The sequence below is a fragment of the Schistocerca gregaria genome, chromosome 2, assembly GCF_023897955.1.
Source record: "Schistocerca gregaria isolate iqSchGreg1 chromosome 2, iqSchGreg1.2, whole genome shotgun sequence".
In the NCBI taxonomy this organism is placed as follows: domain Eukaryota; kingdom Metazoa; phylum Arthropoda; class Insecta; order Orthoptera; family Acrididae; genus Schistocerca; species Schistocerca gregaria.
The window spans coordinates 526,002,850-526,026,686 of record NC_064921.1 but is presented as its reverse complement, the minus strand read 5'-3'; the positions used below and the strand labels follow the sequence as shown (position 1 = coordinate 526,026,686).

The 23,837-nt window shown below is 37.9% G+C and overlaps 1 protein-coding gene across 2 annotated transcripts in view; it reads right to left on the bottom strand.

The window, feature by feature from the left end:
* Positions 1 to 2,170: 2,170 nt before the first annotated feature.
* LOC126330284 (uncharacterized) overlaps positions 2,171 to 23,837 on the bottom strand; it is a 276,052-nt gene continuing 254,385 nt past the window's right edge. For both annotated transcript variants that reach the window (XM_049996345.1, XM_049996346.1), the window contains exons 12-13: positions 10,826 to 11,081; positions 2,171 to 3,908 (exon numbers count right to left, since the gene is read on the bottom strand). In XM_049996345.1, coding sequence (XP_049852302.1) covers positions 3,792 to 3,908; positions 10,826 to 11,081 — 373 coding nt within the window. In that variant the 3' untranslated portion in view covers positions 2,171 to 3,791. The remainder of the gene's footprint in view (positions 3,909 to 10,825; positions 11,082 to 23,837) is intronic.

Here is a 23,837-nt window from a genome sequence, read left to right as displayed (position 1 = left end):
CTTTTATTTTACTGTTGTAGACATTATGAAGGATGTATGTAATGTAGTTGTTCACTAGTGTTGGGACATGAATGTTCATATTTTGGGAGAAAGACTTTCAAAGACATACACCTGTCATCATTTTTCAAGTGGCCTCCTTTCTGTGTGAATTATACTTCTTTAAGATTCTTTTAAGACATGTTAGTTTGGAAACTTCATTCCTCAAAGTGAGATTTTTGCATGGTTATTACACTGTAAATTGTTCAGACAGAAATTCCTAGACTTATGATATTTGTTGCTGGCACTACTCACAGATTGTTGACTGTGTAGGCAAACTATATTAGGTACTCTCCTCCATATATTTGTGAATATTATATTAGGTTTTTTTTTTATATTTATGGGCCCACTGCTAGTGTTGGCACTAACTGTTGACCATCTTCCAGCCTTCTTGCATTTTATAAAAATTTTTATGCTTCTGTCAATAGTTTAAAAAACACATATTATCTGAGAGGTCATTAATAAATATCATGAACAATGATGATCCAGTCACACTCCCTTCTTCGAGTGCACTGAATACCATTTTGTTTCAGATTTGGTCTTTCCATTATGAACAACACATCGGGTCCTGATTGCTAGGAAATGTTTTACCCAGTTACATTTCTATTTGGATATTCTGCAAGGTAATATTTGTTTACTAGGATACAGTACTGAACTTCAGTGAAAACATTTTAGAAATTAAGAAATACAGCATTAATATTGGCTTGCAGAATTGATTATTCCTACAGAGGGATTATCTGGCTCACAAAAAGCTTCTCATATCTTCTATAAGTTTATAGAAGTTATGGTTCCAGTGCCCAGAGACAGCGAGAGAGTGGTCGCGTGTGGGCATTTTCTATTTCAGAAGAAGGACTTCGCCCAACAACTCAGTTTTCTTCATTGTGCACGATTGTGACCAAATGCCTCTTCATTGTGCACGATTGCGACAAAATGCCTCCTCTATGTGGAGAGCAGCCATATATCCTTTCCATATTGTTATTAGGGAGACAGTTTTGTAGATCTTCTTTGTGAACTTTCTTATGGTTCTGTAGCAACTGGTGCCTTTTCCCAGTTGCATGGAATGCAACAATGCTCCAGCCTGTTATAACTGGCTCCTCTCCTAACAACCATCCAGTGTAAGTGTGGAAGTGCCCAGGTCCAAGGAGAGGCTATCACATTATGTTCAGCTCCCTGCTTCACTTCTATACAAGACAGTAACAAATATTCTAAGTGCATTAATCTTGCTCTAAGAATGTTTGTAGTTCCAATTACACTTCTACAAAAATAAAAAAAAAGGTAAGTGTGTTTCATTGTGTGGTATGAATTTTTATCAGATGAAAAGTTAAAAATGACTTACCAGTGGTCCATAAAAAGCTTGTGTCAGTATTGACCACAAAATCATCTAAATTTATATGACAATGATAGCTCTGAGTTCTGCACCTAACAAAAGCAGTAACTGCAACCATTTACCAATATGTGAAAATCGATCACTGACTCTCAAGTTCTCAGAATTGCTGATGCTAGGTCTTTTTCACTCTTTGTACTGTATTATGTCAGAGTGTTCTTATCATAGTACTTTACTGCTGAAGTTTTTTTTATGAAACTATGAAGCAGTAGTAAAATATCTAACTATACCAAATAAAGTTTGAAGAGATACAGTCTATCTGCTTGATATAAGGGCTCTGTCGGAGGTGGAAGAAGCTGACAAGTAATGATAATGAGAAATAAAGGAGTAATAATGGAAGAAAAAGAAACTGATGAGACAAGCAAGGTACAAAGAGAAGGTGTTCAGGGGGAGAGGAAGAGAGAATGAGAAGATAAGAGGGGGGGGGGGGGGCAGGGAAAGAAAGCAAAAGGAGGTGGTCCAGGGCAAAGAAAACAAGGAAGGGGTTGAAGGGAGAAGTGACGGGGGAAGAGTAGCACCAGCAGATATCAGTAGCAGTGTTGTAGCAGAAAATTAAATGGAAAGCATGATCAATACAGCATCAATCACTTCATCACCTAAATCTTTCTTTGACTTCTGTTCATTGACATTCATTCCCATTTGATGAAAATCACAATTTCCCTACTGTTGAATGCAAATGTCAGTGTCTCTCTGATGTCCACATTTAGGGAATGAAAATAGTTATTGTGCATCAAGTTCATTACACAGGAATAAAAATAATAACAAATGTATTCAGTGACATTTGTGTCATTACAGTTTTGGTAACAATTTACGACACACAAACTTGCAATTCATATAAATACAGTACTGATTATTAAATCTTAATACAGCAATTTTAACAAAAAGGATCCTGAGTATTACCAAATGCAGTATTATTAATTTCAGTATAAAAATGTCATCATACAGCAAAGTATGTTGTGTAAGCATGAGTGTTTTAGGTAATTTACATTGTCAGTACATTTCTAGAACATTATTAATCTTATAAATGTCTCAGAGTTGCATACCTCTGCCACTGTAACACAATTGTTGATGATTATCATGATGATAACAATGATGATGATAATAATAATAAATAAATAATAGTAATAATTACATATACAAAATTAGGAAACAATTATACTCCATGGCATATGGGAATATATCAACTAACAAATATTCAGACATACATATGCTGCTTTGTAGTACTTTTCTCCATTATTCTACTTACAAACATTATTCCAGCCTTATGAAATATAAAAATAGCTTTCTTCAACTCCTTTGAAAAATCTTGCCTGTTTACATTTCTTTAAATTTCTATTTCTAAAAACTTTTTAAGCTAGTATCCACAGTATACACACACACCATTTTACAGGAGGAGGAAAAAAATACTGGCAACAATAAAGCAAAATAATCAGTTTTGTAAGACATGGAATGACTAGCATAGCTCCTTACAACCGTGTTAAATTTCCATATAAAAATGACAGTCTGGCAGGTTAAAACTACACAACAATAACACATATAAATGGTACCTGACTTTTGTATTTATTTTAAACTTAAGTAAGTCATTTTTTCATAAATAACTGTACACTGACTAGCATAAGAAAGGCAAGCAACTTTATAAAACAAAGTAAATGCCATTGTAGGAATTCTCTTATCAAGTATCATGAACAACTCAATGTTCAAATTTAAATGAAATGTGGAATATTTGCATTGTACAGAACCTGTTATTAACAACAATGATGTTCTGAAAGGAAGCAAGGAAGTGTTATGTGTCATCTTGAGCTTTTAATACCTAATTAAATATTAAAAATGTGCACCAGTTTAGAAAATAGCAAGACATTTGACTATTCCTGGTGCTGAACATGTGTTTCCATTTTTATATATCACATTTGTTAACAGATCTCATTGGTGTAAGACAAATATTTGTTATTAACTACACAATATCAAAACAGTATCACTGTGCAACATTTATTTTGATTTTGGTCTCTTACTGACTTCATGTAGTTAACACAGAACATAAAAACACTTACCCTCTACTCGCAGATTATAGACGTAGATGCACATATCTGTTGAAGATGCACAATGCAATTAAGGATATATGAGAAAAGGAAAGAAAGATCTTAACTCATTGCTCTCTCACTATTTCAGATTCAGGCTGAATATCTGCTTGGGACTGACACTTTCTTCAGCAGTTTGTCACTCATCAGTTATGCTCTTATCACTTCCACTACAAATTCACACACAAAAACAGTAAAAAAGGAAAAATACATCATAGATGGAGTCATTAAAAAAAGGCAAATGGTTTTAGTACCCCCTCCAAATATTAGCACGTGTGGACAATATTTAAACATTTTCAATGCTCATTTGGTTGTCGAAGTTTGCAGTAACAGTACTTGCTTAAATGATGATCAGCACTACTTAGGCAGGAAGCGGCACTCCCATAACGATTTATGCGGCTGACATCTTCAATCTGCAGGAACAATGGGAAAAATTGAGTATCAAGAATTTTTCATGAAACAATTTACAAAATGATTAATCTCTTTTAGTTGAATAGAGGTCATATTGGATGTTACTACAAGAAACATTGCTATAAAAATGTACAACTGAATGTGAATTTATAACCTGTATATCCTGGTAACTCATGAGTATCTGAAGCAAAAAATTTTCACATATCAAAAAATAGAGCAATATCAAATGCAACACATGAAACTATGCTGTAACAGCACAGGAGAATGATAAAGGAACTTAAAGCTCTTTGACAGATATGAGGAGCAAAAATATTTGGATACATATTTAGTTTATATAATTCTCTGTTTAGGCCTACATTTATTCTGTTACAGGAGTGTTACTGACAAGGGGACCTTACAGACCAGCCCTCTTTGATTTTCTTCATATTTATAAGATTTGGAGGTCAGTTTTCAGACATCAATATCCTGAAGCAGTATAATGAAATTAGAAAAGTCTTTGAAGAATGCAAGTTTTCTGAGCTTTGCTATGTACAAAATTACTTTGATCTTATTAATGTAGTTTCGGGTTGCTGCGGGCATAGTGTAGAAGTCTAATGATTGCAAAGTCACTGGTCTGAATCTTATTAGTTGACTGGTTATTTTTACTTTCCTTATTTATTGACAAATGGAAACTTTAATTAATAAATACTGAATTATAATTTCTTAACAAACATACAATCATTGTATTTTTAGTTATTGGTTGTATTAAAATAATTAAAATTTGACGCATATATGTAAAATGCCCTTGCTGTTAAGATGAAAAAATTATACGTATAAATGATACTGTCCAGTCTCTAGAAATCAAGTGTTTTATTTTCTATTTTGTTTGTTATTTTTGCGCTAGTTTTTAATACATTAAGAATATTTGCATCATCTTGTGTTTATTAATTAAAAAATTATGATTCAATGTTTGATAATGAACATTCCATTTCTTAGTAAAACCATAATTTAAAAAAAAAGTAAATAAGACAAGCAATCAGTCAGTCAGATGTGCACCAACAACTTTGTGATTATAACAATATTATGAAAAGTATAGCTTGCTAATCACCACATACGGAAGAAGGCTTTGTGTCACAATGAAAAGATTGCTAACCATTTAAGTTTACAGACAAAAAAGTCCTTATTCACAAACATTTGTGATTATCATACTTTCATACTACTCACTCAGCTACCTTTATACTTAAAGCTTGGAACATCTCTTAATCTTCACAAGTGATTTTTTGAGGTTTTCTGGGGCAGGGGATTGCATTAGTAAGCTGTAGGGAAATTGATGTCCAGGCACTGACTTTCAAATCTTATACATATGACAAAAATCAAAGAGGGCCAGTCTGAAAGATCGCCTTGAGAGATAAGAAGTTTAGTGAGTTATCATATTTCTGTACAATCCTAGTTGCACAGAGGTCTAATCTAATCAAAACATTTGTATAGTCCAAAGTGACGCACTGCGGCCAATGCTCCAAAAGCACTACAACAAAAAACATTTCCTTATGTAAAAAGAGTTTTCCTGGATCAAATTCTATAACTAGAAAGAAACGGTATCGCTAAGAAAAACATTTTTGATGATATAAATTGTTTGTTATAGTGTAGACTAGCATGACAACCAATAAACTATAAACAAGGAGCTAACAACATCAGGTAATTTGCATCTGAGTACAGAACATTTTTTGAGATGATCTTGGAAAGTGTGAGTATGACCTAACTCACAATAGTTGACTTTGATAAAGAGCATGCTGTAATGGCGTCTTAGCTTTAACAAGCTTCACAATAAAGAGGAGACTCTTTAAGATATTCTCTGTTGCTACCATCATTAGTATCTATTAAATGACCATTTATTTTGTATGAAGCATTTCACTGTAAAGTGTAGGATGTTCACGCTTCATCCAAGAATGGGACATAACAAATCTGTAACACTGATTAGGCAAACATTTCTGGTACAAATCATTCACTGCACGTTGTTAAAAAAAGGTACTAGATAGCAGATGACGTACTTTTGCTTGCTCACTGACCCAATAACATTCTCATTTATGACTTCAGTGGGTACAGCAACATCATTCTTGTTCCAATGAATAACGGAAATAAGTAGCCTCTTCTGAACAATTCAGCTTCCTATTACAGGTCATCAACGTCCCAGTCTGGTTATTCCACCTTCCAGTGGAACACTTGTATCACTGGACATAGTGGCTTTGGTGAGGTTAAATTTTATGAAAACCTGAGGTTGCTACGGACAGCATCATGAAAACCATGGACAACATTCATTTTATTGCCACTCCTTTCATAAATGATATCTTCTCCCAGGATATGGCATTTTCTGTCATGACTGTTTTCAATGCCAAATGACCAAACATATGCTAAGCAAGTTTGAGACCCATGCTGATTTGCCATAATCAAAAATGCATAGGATGCCATAGAAGATTAGTTCAGAGCACACAAATAAGCTTGTAATCTACCAAAATAATGTGACCTATTTATCGCCATACAGTGTCATCTACGTCTCACACTACTACGCACTCCTTCATCTGGAAACTTTTTGCATGCCATTGAGGGAATAGGAGTGCTATAAGGTATGAGATCAGTGACACATGTCAGCTTGTTGTTTCATCTGAATTCCACTCATTACAAAACTTGTACCAATATTCTCCATCACAACACTATTTTATAGACACTCAAACCTCACACTGTTCCTCCTCCGAAATCCTACAGCCATCTTCTAGTTGTTTATTCTCATGCCTGAAATCATGCAAAGTGATAAGACATGTCAGCTTATGCTTCAGCCCTGACTTCCCACTACCAGCATGTAATAAGTCATTTCAAATGTTAAATGAAACTTTCTGCTCCTGTCAGATATTTATCAGACACTTAAAAACGCAAGCAACAGTCATTTCAAAATTATTTGAGAAACTGATTTTTATATTACTACATGGAGAGGAAATTTATACCCTGTGTCTTATAATGTCAGTTACACATAACACTGCTTTCTTCAGGCATTCACTAAGCCGAAGAGTCTTTATAGTATTGAATATATTTTGTTATTCTTAACATCATCGTGTAATACTTTCTTCTGCAAACCAATATACATGATATACATCTACATCTACATCCATACTCCACAAGCCACCTGACGGTGTGTGGCGGAGGGTACTTTGAGTACCTCTATCGGTTCTCCCTTCTGTTCCAGTCTTCTATTGTTCGTGGAAAGAAAGTGTGTCGGTATGCCTCTGTGTGGGCTCTAATCTCTCTGATTTTATTCACATGGTCTCTTTGCGAGATATACGTAGGAGGGAGCAATATACTGCTTGACTCTTTGGTGAAGGTATGTTCTCGAAACTTCAACAAAAGCCCGTACCGAGCTACTGAGCGTCTCTCTTGCACGGTCTTACACTGAAGTTTATCTATCATTTCCGTAATGCTTTCGCGATTACTAAATCATCCTGTAACGAAGCGAGCACTCTCTGTTGGATCTTCTCTATCTCTTCTATCAACCCTATCTGGTATGGATCCCACACCGGTGAGCAGTATTCAAGCAGTGGGCGAATAAGTGTACTGTAACCTACTTCCTTTGTTTTCGGACTGCATTTCCTTAGGATTCTTCCAATGAATCTCAGTCTGGCATCTGCTTTACCGACGATTAATTTTATATGGTCATTCCATTTTAGATCACTCCTAATGCCTACTCCCAGATAATTTATGAAATTAACTGCTTCCCATTGCTGACCTGCTATATTGTAGCTAAATCATAAAGGATCTTTCTTTCTATGTATTCACAGCACATTACACTTGTCTACATTCAGATTCAATTGCCATTCCCTGCACCATGCGTCAATTCGTTGCAGATCCTCCTGCATTTCAGTACAATTCTCCATTGTTACAACCTCTCAATATACTACTGCAATGTCCACAAAAAGCCTCAGTGAACTTCCGATGTTATCCACAAGGTCATTTATGTATATTGTAAATAGCAATGGTCCCATGACACTCCCCTGCGGCACATCTGAAATCACTCTTACTTCGGAAGACTTCTTTCCACTGAGAATGACATGATGTGTTCTGTTATGTATGTGGTGGATTGGAATGATTTGATCCATATCTGTTTCTCATAAACCATGTCAAGGGGAGGAGAGATTCTAGAACTTGAATAAAGGCAGATTGAATATAAATGATATTATCTGAAATATGGAATGAGAAACCAATAAGAAGTGTAAAACATGAAAAAGAGGAAAGCAGATAAGAGGACGGGGGGCAATGTGGTAATAGTAGCATTGTTAGGAAATGAAAAACACCGAAAAAGGCCAATAATCGAATGGACCATTACTGAAATTTTCAGCACATTCATGAAAATGATTAAAATGTTAAGGCAAATTTCTGTCTGAAAATTCATTTTTGATGTTTGTGTAGCAGAACTGGAGACGATAAAAAAAAGTAAAATGTGTAGAGGGACACGGAGACAGATGAATTTTTCACTAGTTCAGAAGGAGAATGTAAGGTTCAGTGTGTGAACAGTCTGTTGCGATACATTATGAAGGTAAAAACAATTTCAATATTTTCTGGACAAGACTTAGAGAAGAAGCACTGAGAACCCATGTTGAGATGGTCTTACCAAACTTTAAAACCAATTTCTCCATTATTCAAGTCCTTGTCATAACACTGTGTGGATTTCATATTGCAATGCTTAACCAAACAATTATTGGCATCCACACTCCATAACACACTGGTTAAATTTTTTGACAAGTAATCACTATAAATGGCTGAATCAGATCTTTCAACAGACAATATTGCTAAAAAATCAGAGTTAAACTATTGAGATATAATGAAACTGTGATGTGGCTTCAGCTGCAAACCAGAAAAGAGCCATAAGAATCATAACCAAAAATGGAAGTCAAACACCTTGTAAAGCTCTGTTCAAAACACTGGGGATTTTAACTGTTCCATGTGAATACATTTACCAATCAGTTGTACACATCAAAAATAACATTGGTAATTACTGCACAAATAGTTGTCTGTGACTGTGGAACAAGAGCTAGACTCAACTTACATTTGCCAATAAAAAATAAATATAAAACTCAAAATAGCATTTGCTACCAAGGAATAAAACTGTATAATAAATTACAAAAAGAGATAAAAGAAATTGCAAAAATACACTTATTTAAAAAGACAGCTACAAAGTACCTGTTATACAATACATTTTATACATTGAAGGATTACTTAGGTAAAACAGAGTAGCGGTTTGGTAAAAAAAAGAGAGTTACACAAATATATAATAATAATGATTATAAATCATCCAACATTCCACATAACACCTTCACACTATGTTTTTCCCTTCTTTTTTCCTTTTCTAGAAAAACTTACTCCCAAGATATGCAATGCACAATACTAACACCTCTTCCTCTTTCTGAGGTCGACATCTCACTCATTATAGAGGGATGCTGACTCAGTTTTTCAGGATAGCAAATGGGAAGTAGTTGTACAGAAAATGGCCCATTCACTAGTGTGAGTAAACAGTGTAGCATTATATTATTTAATATGCTATTTGTAAAAAAATTGTTGTACACCAGGAGTAAATCTAATGATTGTTTCTAACTAGAAGTCTGTAAATGTATGTGTATATGAATTAGCTTATTTTAAATTGGTCTAAACTTGTAAATACTTTGACATGTCCTATATCCTCGTAAAAGAGATCTACGAATGAATAAAGCTGCTGCTGCTACTGCTACTGCTACTGCTACTACTACTACTACTACTACTACTACTACTACTAATTTTACAGATTTGTGATGCAGCTGTGATGTACTTTGGTAATGAGCATAGTTTCTTGTCATGTAGCCTCTAAATGCCAGTGGGACAAGCCCCAATTTTTTTTATGTTTTAAATGCTTAGTTTTGTAATAAATCAATATAGCTTAGCAGAACTGAGTGCAAGGTAGTACATTGATTAAGGCACTAGACTCATATACAGAAGGAAAGTGGTTCAAATCCTCATCCAGCCATTCAGGTTTTTCTTTCTTTTCCTCGCGAAATATGAACACAGCTTATACATGATCTGGTGGGGCCATCACTAGAAGTTAACTTAAAACCACACTGTTAAAGGTAAACTTAAAACCAGATGTTTTCTGTATTTCTTCACTGATTTTTTTAATGTCTTGTGCACTGAAGATTACATTATCCTTACTGCAGTGTTATTGTTACAGTGTATCAGTTCTCTACAGCAACACTTAGTACAAAGGGTATTCAGTTTTGCCACAACTGGAAATTCTACGAACTGTTTACCTTACTACAAAGGGTATGCAGTTTTGCCACAGCTGGAAATTCTACAAACTATTTACCTTAACCAGGAAATTTATTTGGGTGGATGTAGACGTCTCTAAGAGAAGGGCCTCATTATAGAGGCATTTTATAAGTTTCAGAGTTCCCCCTCTCCTTTCTTTATAAGAAATTTGATCAGGAAGGAGACTAGTGCCATTCCATTATGTTTCAGGCACAGAGTGGAGCAGCAATCACCCAGCGAGACAACCTACTGTACAGTAATAGTGCCATGAAGTAGAGTTTTAGTTTTTAGGTATTGGAAAGTTGGTGCAGGACTTCTACACTATTTTTCAAGTTAGAGATAGCCAGATCTCTCCTCTTACATTCTAAAATGATAAGTTCAACTTCATGACTGTTTGGACATTAGAGGATAAGTATCCTACAAAACAATATTTTTCGGATAAGTATCCTACAAAACAATATTTTTCGGATAAGTATCTTACAAAACAATATTTTTCTTGTAGTCAGTATTATGCAACACACTAAAAAGGTAAAGAAGACCATAATAAATTTGAAAAGTTTCATTGCACTTCTAAAATTTATCAGAGGAAAAAACAATTCATGCTACTATTTAAAACACTTACCCGAATGGTAAAGCTGTCTTCTTGTATATTGTATCGCATGGAGACTTCGAAAAGTCCATTTCCTGGCTCTGTTGAAACCTTTAACTGATATATTTCATGTGAATGTCGTGTTTTTGCTGAAAGATCTGGAACAAACCCATCCAGATCTGCATTTTTTCGGAAGTGCAGCAAATTATGATTTGGTACAAGGCGAGCAGCCCACTGCACATGTTCAAGATGTAATGGTGAACACAAATGACGCCGTTCACTGGTAAACCTGCAAAATAAAAGTAATATTGGCTACCTTTCTAATTAATTGTTAAAAGTTTACCTAATAATGATTCTTCCCTGGATAGTATGAGAAATTATTTCCTTGAAAAATTCATTATTTTCCATATTAACCACGCTGACTAACCCTAATACAAATTAACACATTAGAAATATTCCTGCATTGTTAACTACATCCACATACATACTGCACCAGCCACCAAACATGGAGCCTGCAGAAGGTGTTACATACCACTAACAGTCCTTTCTTTTCCTCTTGCACTTGGAAATATAGTAAGGGAAGAATATCTTCTATAACCCTCTGTACGAGCCCTAATTCTTTTCATCTTATACTCATGGTCTTTACGTGAAATGTTCATCGTCGGCAGTAGAATTGTTCTGCAGTGGGTCTCAAATGCTGGTTTTCAACACTTCCTCAACAGTGTCTTGTAGAACAATGTTGTCTTCCCTCCTGGGATTCCTGTTTGACCTCTAGGGATTCCCATTTAAGTTTATGAAGCATTTGTGTTACACTTGTGCGATGATCAAACCTAAAGGTAACAAATCTAGCAGCTCACCTCTGTATTGCTTTGATGTCATCCTTTAATCCAGTCTAGTGGGGATTCCAAGGCTCGAGCAGTACTCACGAATGGGTCACACTAGTCTTCTACAGTGAAACCCCTATTTTATGTTTTCGTGCATTCTAGACTGAACGCAAAACTGAAGAAAATGCAGAATCAAGTAAAATGTAACCCCCCACCCCCACCCCCCCCCCCCCCAAAAAAAAAAACACAAGCAAAAACACACATAATTGGCATATACGAGGGTGGTTTGAAAAGTTCTCAGAATGGAATAGAAAAAAAGTACTCATCACTGAAACATTTTTTATTTTTCTATTTAGTCTTCTTGTAGATTAATGCATTTGATCTGATGATGTTCCATTGCCTTGATCCCATCTGAAAAATGAGTTTCCTCCAGGCCTGTAAAATAGTTGTCAATGCCGGCTATCAATTCTTCATTTGAAGTGAATTATTGTCCACCAAGAAAAATTTTCAGTTTTGGGAAGAGATGGAAGTCTGATGGAGCCATAGCCTGTGAATGAGGTGGGTGTGGCAAAAATTCATACCCTAGTTCATGTAATTTTGCCATGACAATGGCACTTGTGTGCAGGCATGCATTGTCTTGATGGAAGATGACTTTGTTCCTTGCTAAACCTAGCCTTTTTTCTGTGTCTTTTGTTGCAATTTGCCCAGAAGATTAGCATACTATTCTCCAGTAATTGTTTGCCCAGTAGAGAGATAATCTACAACCAGAATCCCCTTCACATCCCAGAACACTGATGCCATGACCTTTCCCACTGAAGGAATTGTCTTTGCTTTCTTTGGTGGCGAAGAATCAGTATGTTTCCACTGCTTTTACTGTCGTTTTGTCTCATAGTAGTGCACCCAACTTTCATCTGTGGTCAGAAACTGGTGCAAAAATTTTGTTCATTTCTTCTGAAATGGGCCAAACATTGTTCTGATATGTCCACTCTCACGCGTTTTTGATCCAGCGTCAAGATTCATGGAACCCACCTTGCAGATAATTTTTTCATTTCTAATTCTGCAGTTAAAATGTGATATACCCTTTCACATGATATCTGACAAGTGTGAGCAATATCAAGCACTTTTAATCGGTGATCCTCCGTGACCACACATCTTGGCCGACCACTGCGCAGATCATCATCTCAGCTCTCCCAACCAAATTTAAATTCATTTGTCCACTTGGCAACAGCTGAATATGAAGGAGCAGAGTCACCCAGTGTATTCTGGAAATCAGCATGAATGTCCTTTGCTTTCATACCTTTCTTTATGAAGTACTTAATCTCTGCTCAAATTTTTTCCACCTTTGCAAATTACTACGTGGGAACAACAACAGAGCCATGTCACTGCCACAGTTCTCTTCCAAGAGCACTGACATGACACATGTTTACAGACAACAGTCCAATGAATATCACATGAACAACTCGTTGTGCTAGCACTGACCTCCCATGGTGATTCCAAGAACTTTTTTAAATCATCTTCGTATGATTAAAAATTGCAACCCTCTCCAATACTTTGTATAAAATCTAAGTGAAGGAAATTAAATGTACAATACAATGATTATATAATAATTTGTGTTAGTGAGTTTCATCATTTCTTAACAAGTCACAGATGTGTAAGATAAAGTAAAAATTCATCAAAAACTTTAAATTGGTGTGTGGATACAAGGTAATCAAGCTATTTTCTAATATGCTATGACCACAGATTACACATTCAAAACATGCATTTTTGAGAGATCTTCCTTTGCGTTCACCCAGAAAAAACAAAAATTGATGAACATGAACTAAACCGAAAACATCACACCAGATAAGTGGTTAAACCATAAGCATAAATCCAGACATTTGCTTAATGACACACTTTGTCACCATTGCCGTTACTGTTTAATGCTTTTCTTACAAGCTGCATTTCATTTGCCCACTGCTGAAGTATTATTTTAGGCTTGGCGAGAGAAACAGAGATGTAAAAAAATGAGTTTACTTCTCCAGTTGACATTACAAGCTACTTAAAAGGCAGCTAACTTAACTTCTGTACACTGTGTAAAATGTAAAGTTGAAAGAAAGCTCAGGTCCTACAGTTTCGCTTCATGCCCTCTGTCACTGCTGCCAATCTTTAACAGTGTACAGTGCGTGGTGTGTGTGATACAAAGTATATATGTGAGTAGTGAGCATAGTTGTTGAAACTGTACTGTGTTTGATTTGAACACAAAAGTCTAAAATGTGCTATCACAAAACCCTTGTTCTATTTCCTTGGGACATCTCTGCCATAGCACACCATCTGCACGAGAAGTATATTTTCAGCACTTCACAAACTGCTTTCACTGCTACCTGCACTCCTGTCATTGAATCGCCACTCTCCCTCTCCACACATCCAGTAGGTGAGCCCACTTTACATGTGTTAGAGTGGTGTGGTAGCTGTGCTGGCTATTGGGTGACTTAGTATGCTACCAGTCAATAAGAGTTAATTAGCCAGAAATGGGCAACATTTCCTCGATTCTGACCAAGTACATTTCTCGAGACTCACTGTTTAAATGTAATAGGTTGACAATTGATTTTGTTGCTGAATACAGTAAATTGGAATTACCTGCAAAAAGATGAAACTGAGTTATATGTGGCACAATAAAAGAGAGTGGCTGGGCCCCTTGTCATATGTTGGCTTGGTCTGGAAAACTTTGCTTCGACTGTCTTGTTTTTTCACTACCCCTTCAACCTAGCATTAGTTTTATCATAACTGCACAGTGAATCTAAATGTTGCAAGTTGTGTTGGCAACACCAATCATGGATTATGTCAGCATTTCCTCTCTCGCATCTCACCTCTCCACAATGGGCTTAAATAGACCTTTAATTCCGCCACCACCCATAGTGCGAACCATCTAGCTTTTGTGCCACTTATAACTCATTCAGTTACATCAAATGTCAATAGGAAGAAAATGTGATGAAGTCAAGTGAGACGTCGAGTAAGAACTTAGAATCAAGGTAAACCTTACTAGCAAGAAATGTAAAACTATGGAACTTTTAGCATTGGTCTTAAGGGTTTTTCACAGGGGCTACTAAAATATGTTCAAATGTTTGTGAAATCTTATAGGGCATAACTGCTGAGGTCATCAGTCCCTAAGCTTACACACTACTTGCCCTACATTATCCTAAGGACAAACACACACCCATGCCTGAAGGAGGAACCTCTGCCGGAAAAAGCCGCACACACGGGCTAACAATTTATGGTGTAGAATCAAGAAAAATGTAAAATTGGAGAACTTAAAATTGGAATTCCACTGTATACGCCATCTCCTTTATAGATGAGCTACACTTTCCTAAGACTCGGCCAATGATCCAAAGTCGACCATTTGCCTTCCCCATTACGATCCTTACATTCTCATGCCGTATCATATTGCTTTGCAACATCATGTGTCAAGTAATACATTACTAATGCTGTATTCAAACATAAGAAAATTGTATCCCCTACTCATTTGCATTGCCTTACACCTTTCTACATTTAGAGCTAGCCAACTAGAAATTGTCTCCCCTACTCATCTGCATTGCCTTACACCTTTCTACATTTAGAGCTAGCCAATTAGAAATTTTGTCTAAATCATTTTGCATCCTGCTATAGTCACTCAATGAAGAAACATTCCTGTACACCTCAATATCATCAGAAAACAGCTTCAGATTGTTGCTCTCCCTGTTCATCACATCATTTATGTACAAGCTGAATAATAGCAGCCTTAACGTACTTCTCTGGGGTGCTTCAATTTATTGGATTCTACTACGTAAGAGATATTGAGCCACTCACATATCTGGTAGCCAAATTCATATGCTCAGACCTTAGTCAACACTTTTGGGAAATCTAGGAATATAGAATCTGCCTGTTATTGTTCATCCATGATTCACAGGACAGCTTGTGAGAGAAGGGCAAGCTGAGTTTCACATGACCTCTAAATTTGTGTACAGAAGTTTCCTGTCCCAAGGAAATGTATGGGGCAGGAGGGAGGACGGGGGAGATTCAGTATGTGACGTCATAGCGGTCTTCAGTCCGCAGACGGGCTTGATGCTGCTCTCCATGCCACTCCATCCTATGCAAGCTTGTTCATATTTGAATAACTACTGCAACTTACACCCTTTTTAATCTGCTTACTGCAACTGAATTCACCTCTTCATCTCCCTCTACAATTTTTACCCCCCCCCCCCCCCCCCCAAAAAAAAATGTCCTATCAGCCAATCCCTTCTTCTAGTCTAGTTGTGCCACAAATTTATTTTCACCCCAGTTATATTCAGTTACATGATCTATCTATCTAATGTTCAGCATTCTTCTGTAACATCACATTTCAAAAGCTTCTATTCTCTTCATGTCTAAACTGTTTATTGACCTTGTTTCACCTCCATACATGGCGACACTCCATACAAATACTTCTGGAAAAGACTTCCTAACATTTAAATCTATATACAATTTTAACAAATTTCTCTTATTCCTATACGCTTTTCTTCCAATTGCCAGTCTGCATTTCATATCCTCTCTACTTTAGCTGCCCAAATAACAAAACTCATCTACTACTTGTAAGTGTCTCATTTCCTAATCTAATTTCCTCAACACCGCCTGATGTAATATCATTACAGTCGATTATCATTGTTTTGGAATGCAACACTTTTTTCTTGGCCCATTTCACTTCAAAAGATGCAGAATTTGTTGTGGGACATTGTCGAGTATCGCTGCTTCAGTCCTTATAGTTTCACAAGTTCTGATAGGTGGCGGCGCTATACATAGTGTTCAAAATGGCACCTGTAACATAGGTACATTTCAAGCAGAGAGCTGTCACTGAGTTTCTTTTGGTAGAAAAGCCAAGCATTGGCAAGTATTCATAAACACTTGTACAATGCCTACAGAGGCCTGGCAGTGATCAAAAGCACAGTGCATCACTGGCCGAGACATCTGTCCTCTCTGCAACAAGCTTGACCAAACCTCTCCAATCTCATGCATGCCAGCTGACCTTTGCTCCCCCAGGAAAGTGCAGAAACGACTTCAGCATGTTCATCACTACAAATATGCAAATGAACTTCTCTTTCTCCATGATAACACAAGGCCTCACAGAAGTCTGCGAACTTGATAGGAGCTACAAAACTCCATTGGACTGTTCTTCCTCATACGTCTTACGACCTGGATAACACACCTTGTGATTGCCATCTGTTTGGCACAATGAAGAATGCATTCCACAGGAAGCAGTACGTGGATGATTGGGAGGTTATCCATCCAACAAGACATTGACACCATTGTCAATCAGTAGAGGGCTACCATGTGGGCATATATGCCCTCCCAGTAAGGTGGCTGGCTTAAAGCTATCAGACTTATTGGAGGTTACGTTGAAAAATAGGGTAAGAGTTGGGAATAACATGGTGTATTGGAATCACGAGAAAAAAAATTGCTTTCAGGAAAAAGTATGTTTGATTACTTATTGAATGCTCCTTTTATTCCATTCAAACTCAGAATGGTTTCAAGAATTCTACAGCAAATTTATGAGGTGGAAATTTATCTGTAATTATGTGGATCCATTCTTTTACCTTTATTATATGCAGGAGTCACCAGCATTTTTTCCCCCAATCACTTGGGACTTTGCCCTGGGCGAGAGGTTCATGATAAAGTTAACTAAGGGTCCAATAATGCAGAGAACTCCCTGAAAAACCTAACTAGGATTCCATATGGAGGCTACTACATTGCTAATCATCTGACTATCTCCCTAAAATGAATTAGAAAACCACAATAAAAATATTTACTAACCTAAGAGTGATGTCTTGTTATCAATGATCTCATTACTTTGTCTCCCCCCCCCCCCTTCCCCCCTTGTGACAAAAATCTCAAAAGCATTTTAAATGCATTTATCAGTGCTGATCATCCTGCGCTCATCATCAGACTGTCTAAAAGCACGAGCTACAAGTGGTGACATGAGGTGCCCACTGCTATAAGAAAAGTAATGTAATGGCTTAAACATTGACAGCCAGGAGCACAGCCCAGCAACCAAACCAGGACCACAATTATTGGCCAATGTGGTGCCAGCTCAGCAGCATCAACAGACACAGCTTCTGCAGCCAGTGCTTTGATGTGAGGGACAACACGTGGACTTGTGTCTCACGACTGACCATCCTTCCGATTATGCCACACCAGGCCATCGACCCTGTTCCAGATGGTTTACATAGCCTCAATACAGGGGACCTTCCGCAATTGTCAGCATGTGTAAATGGGATTTAAACCACTAGGACCAGCCAATCAAGAGGTGGTCACAGCTGGGCTCTCTGATGATACACAATGTGTGTTGGTCATTCTACATCTATGACACTTCCTATGCTGGGCCGTCAAACAAGGACCGCTGCCTGGGTGACCAACTTCGGCACAGGGATGTCACCTCAGCACCATGCCACTACCCCACAGTGGTCTGCTGCCATCCGCCAACATGCTGTTGTAGCCATGCTGCTGCTACTGTCCATGAGAAATTTCTGCATCGGCACACCTGTACCAGTGTGCAGAGGTACGAGGATCACCTCCTGCTATCTGTGGTCGGTCTGTTTTAGATGTGCTGAACCATGTCTGTTCATATTCATCAATAAAATATTCTATCAATTGAATCAATTGATTGGCTGCTTTCTTCAGCCACTCCATCGCCGACTTCCAGTGGGAAACCGCTCACCCAGTCCTGCCCTGCAATAAACTGCTATAATATTGGTGTCAGAATACTTTCTGTAGCAGGAAATGGTCACACAACACAGCATTGAAGGGAAGGAAGTGCAACTGCAGTGGTACTCAGCTCAAGTTTTCAAGTAAGTGCCGGCAAGTGATGTTTTATTTTGGGCCTATCTCATTGTGATTGTCCTTTCCTTTGTATTTTGCATATATTATACATAGTAGTGGTAGTCCTGAACAAACTGGCTGTCCCTGAGAAAGCAACAACCCAGAAGACAATTCAGCATATATTAAATGATGTAATTTAGGTTAGAGCTGACAATGAAGTTGTGTGTAGAAAAGCAAATCATTTGAAACATGAAAGATAGGAAGGGTTCATATTCATGCATGCTTTCACTTATCCTTGATGCTAGTATGGCTGTATTGGTGGCTGGTCCCTTTTGGACAGTTCCATTATCATCAGATGCCTTTCAGTCTGAAAAATGCACCAGCCACTTTAAATGCTTATGAGACAGAGTTCTGCAAGGCTTGAAACCAAAACATTGCCTAGTATATAGATGACATAATAGTTACTCCAAGGACATCTGGGAGCACATGGTGCATCTGCAGGAAGTTTTTGAATGGCTGCGTGTAATTTCGTATTGCAGGAAAACTACTATTTAGGGCACATTATTGGCAGGTCAGGGTATGTACCAACCCACAGCTTGTGTGAGCAGAAAAATATTTTCCAATGCCCAGGACAGTAAGAGAAGTACATGGGTCTGCAAATTTCTATAGAAAATACATTCCAAACTTTGGAGAGGTACAAAATCCCTTATGCATTTGTTTAAAAGAAAAAGAGGGGTAAAATTTATCTGGATTCAGAGCTGTCAAGAAGCATTTGAATGGTTAAATGGATTAACAACCACGAGTCCTGTTCTGATATTTCCAGACTATCAACAACAGTTTATCTTGTCCTGTGGCTCAAGCAACCATGCCCTTGGTTCTATCCTGAACCAAATGGTGCATGGGAAGGAACACCTCATAGCCAATGCTTCCAGGCAACTGAATTAAACAGGAAAAAAAGCTGTTCAATTTCAGGAAAGGAAATGCTGGCATTAATTTTTGGTATCACATATTTTCTTTGCTATCTTTATGGGAGACATAGCAAATCACACTACACTGAAATGGCTTCTAAAATTACAGGATCCAACAAGTAGGGTAACCGGCTGGACCTTAAGGCTTAGCAAATTTGATTTTGAGGTAGTGCATCATTCAGGAAAGTCTCATGGTAACGCTAACGGAATAAGCTGCAAAGTACACACCACAGAATGCCCCAGAATAAGCACAGAAGGGTAGCACAGAACTCGGGATGCAAACACCAATTGTCAACAATACAAAAAACATGCAAATTTCAGCTCTGATGATGGAGTGCTTTACAAGCAAACACAATTTGGCTGCCGTATTATTGTGCCAGTCTGTTAATGGGACAAAGCATTGAAAGAACCCCTGGACTCAGCATTGTAGAAAATTACTGGTAGCCACAGGGAAAACAATATGTCATGTGCTACGTAAAGAACTGCATCCCTTATGCTCAAAGAGCTGATCTGAGTCCTCAGCAAATACTCCTGTAAAGACTGTGTGAGGCATAGAAACCTTTTCAATTAATCAGCCTCATACTTGGCCCTTTTGTACAAACACCAGTGGGAAATCAATATGAACTAACCCTAACTGATCACATTTCACATTACTTGGCCATGATCACCATACCAAACCAACAAGTACACACAGTGGCTCAAGTTTTCTTAACTGTTGGCTACTGAAATCCGGCATGCCAAAAACAATAACTGACCAAGGCATGAATTTTACATCTGAATTGTTTAAGCCGCTATGTTGATATTGCACATTAAGAAGTTGTAACTAGTGCCCTTCACCCACAAGCGAACAGAGGAACAAAGAGAATGCATAGGACTTTGAGCAGAATACTAAGCTATTTTGTGAACAATAGCCACCATATTTGGGACATCCTTTTACAATATGTTTTGAGCGTGTACAATTCAAAAATCCATGTCAGCATTGGTCTTCCACCCAACAAGGCTGTTTTTAATATAAAAATGCCCTCACCTTTTTAATTATGTCAACCTACTCCAGGAGTGGATGTATCCTCTGTTTGACACTTTCCGAAAAGCCTAAAAGTGATGTGGCATCAGGTGAAAGAAATGAACGCAAAGGCTCTAGAAAGATGAGAAAATACACAATAAAAAAAGAGAAATTATCACTCCGGGCAGTGGGTTAAGTTACCAACCCCCGTACTGAAGAGGAAAACGAAGTCCATTCCGCGATACCAGGAATCCTATCAAGTATTTGAAACAACACCCTCAGTTAATGTTAAAATACAACTCCCAACCTGAACTTTGTTAGTCCAAATGAGTAGAATCCATGCATTTCAAGAAGAATCTGAAGCACTGCCTCAATTGATGGTAGCTCCTTCCAAATGGGGAAGGGAATTGGGTAAAGAATGCAGGTGAAAGAAAGACATAAATAAGCGAGTGATGGAGAGTATACCTGAGATTGTTCCAACACAGTCCATAAATCTTAAAAGAATATGGTGGTGTCACAAGTTGACTGTTTGTAATTTCTTATCTGTGATGTATTATGCTTACGTTTATATGATGTTATCTCTATGAAAAATGTTCATATAGTTAATATGATTGAAAACAGTTAATAGAACACTGGTGTATCTAATTCAATTTGATTGTTTTGTTTTGTATGCAGTTCACATGGAAGTAGATATGCAGGTAGAATGTGATGGTAGTGAGTGGGTGTATATGTGACACACACTGGCTTGTAACTTTAAGGTTGAAAATCCTTTATAAAAGGATGTTTCCTAGATTAATCCAGTCATTTTGCGTGATGAGGTATTTAAAGAAATACTACTCTCCTGCTTGGTGTCACTGTGGTGCTGAGACATGCAAGTCACTGTTTGCCCAACAAAGTGAACAAATACGGCACCTGAGTAATGCAAATATACTCCGTCTTGCTCTGAGAAGCCTGCAACTAATTTCCCCAGGGAGCTCATTACAAGTGAAACTGAATTTTTCCAGAAGATTGTGTCACACTGACTGTACTCATTACCAAAACCAGCAATAGCCATTGCCACCTGCCATGGCCAAGAACATTTCGGCAGTACCCAGCACATAAAACTGCAAACTCAGGGACCGCTAATGAATGGTATGAAATGTGATATTTGAGGTCCCACTTTCTGGTTATCTGCCACCATTACCAGAACCACAAGTCTAAACACCAGCTAACTGCTGATTTACCAACCGACCTACATATTTAAATCCTGCCCAAGGAAAACCAGACTTTCCTTAATGCCATGCTAGATCCAACTCTTCTGACTACCCTGGACCAATTGGCAGTAGCACAAAATGGACGTGATGATGGTGATCATGTAAGAAAACAATGTAACAAACAACACAACCAACTCATAACCATAGGGACTAGCACATCAGATATTTGTGTAATTTTCAGCATGATAAGTATCATGTACTGCCATCTTAGATGTAAAGCTGCTCAATATTTACTAGAGATGAGGGATCTGCTCCTGAACTGATTCATAGAGTTGAATCTTTCAAAGGAGTGAACAATCAGTGATTCAGAAAAAAAGAACAGTAGCTCCAAATGTTTCCCACAGCAGAGAGAGAGAGAGAGAGAGAGAGAGAGAGAGAGAGAGAGAGAGAGAGACGGAGCATATCAGCGGGGCCTCTGCTGGTCAGAGCACCCTGCACGCCACACAACACAGCCAGCACCGGCCTCTACCCTGCTGCTACCTTGGCTGCCTGCATTGTGCAGTGCCCCATTGAATTTTGTGTCTCACATATGCCGTGCCATCTCTGTGCTTCCTCTGCCGCATGCAGTGTCTTAGCATCGCACTCTGTGGGCGATCGTTTCAGTCGCACGTCCTGCCCTCTGGGCAGTTCATGCGAGCAACAGGACAGAGCGCCTCCTAGCGGAGAACATAAGAACTACTTGCAACAACCTGCTCGCAAGAGAACGGTCTCGGAGCGGGTAACTGGTGGCCTTTCACCGCTCCCCCCACCCTCGGAACTCGCCCGTTCAATGCTCATCCCACCGTTCTCGACTCTAGCCAGAGCATTGAGCAAAGCAACTCAGGTGTCACTCTTGTCTCTGTGGTCTTAGCTCACGCAGTAATACAGCTCGTGGCTCGACTTGCTTGACTCAGCGCCTCTGCATCGGAGTTCGTCTCTACTGGATATTGTTCTTCGTAGTAATACCGCTATGTATATTCCATTATTATGTTATGTATACATCATTTGTTTTTATTTTATTTTTATTTGTTTAAACTGATCAGATTAGGTTCCTGACAACTTCTCTTACTATAGGATTTTTATTATGGACACTCGAATTTACACTTTAATTACGAGCGAACCGATAAACGTATCGCAAAATGCGATACACCAATATTTTCCTTGTTTTATTCTGCGTAAGGCTATATGCAGCACTTTAGTCTTACAGTCAAATTTATATTTTTTTTCCTTACTCTGGTACGGATTTTGTGATTTTAGGCGTCTTTGGAAGGAAATGTTCATTTTAAAAATATATGGCTTGCGACGTATTTGTACAAGGTTAATGAAATTTTAATACATTATAGCCAAATATATTGTTAATGTAAATCTCAAGTTACAACATTTTCTGATCACCCAAAAAACCACGATAGTGCAAAATAAACGAATAATCAAAAACTTTGTCATATCGTGGAAATTTCAATAAACAATACAAAATTCTTACTCATTACCTGTGTTTCTTCAAAATAGGATCAAATAAGATCAAAATACAGGTATAGTACTGGAATAAACCAAGTTTAAGGGGCAGTGTGCCTTCCATTTATTTTCTATTGTGAATGAGTGGTGAGTCATCAAAAAGAGCTAGTTCATTTCAGGGAGTGAACAGTTCTGATCCGATCTCTGAAAAGAACAGTTTTGCCCATCTCTAATATTTACCCCTTACCTCCCTTGAGCCTGTGGGTCCACAACAGTCTCTGGTGAAGATGTGACTCAACCACAGAGAACAATAATAAATTGTGGAGAAAAAACCAAAGTGAGGTGCATACACTCAGTACCGCAAGGATGGTAGAAGTGAGATACTATACTTAGTGTAAAATAAAACAAAAAGGAGGATATGCCAAAGTCTTATTCAAACAATGAAGAAACAATGATAGATAGGGAAGTGTCTCTTTTACAGTCAGACCAATAATCCAGGAATACAGAGGACTGGATTAATCTAAGAAGGGAGGAAATGTAACAGATCAAACATAGACAGCAAGGACTGCAACCTAGCAACCAAAAACCAGGCCACAGTTACTGACCAATGCTCTGCCAGCTTATCAGCATCAACAGACACAGCTTCTACAGCTGGTGCTTCCACATGATGGACATCACACAGACTCTTGTCACACGGTTAACCAACCTACTGATTACGCCACAACAGGCCGTCAACCCTGCTCTAAATGTTTCGACATGGCC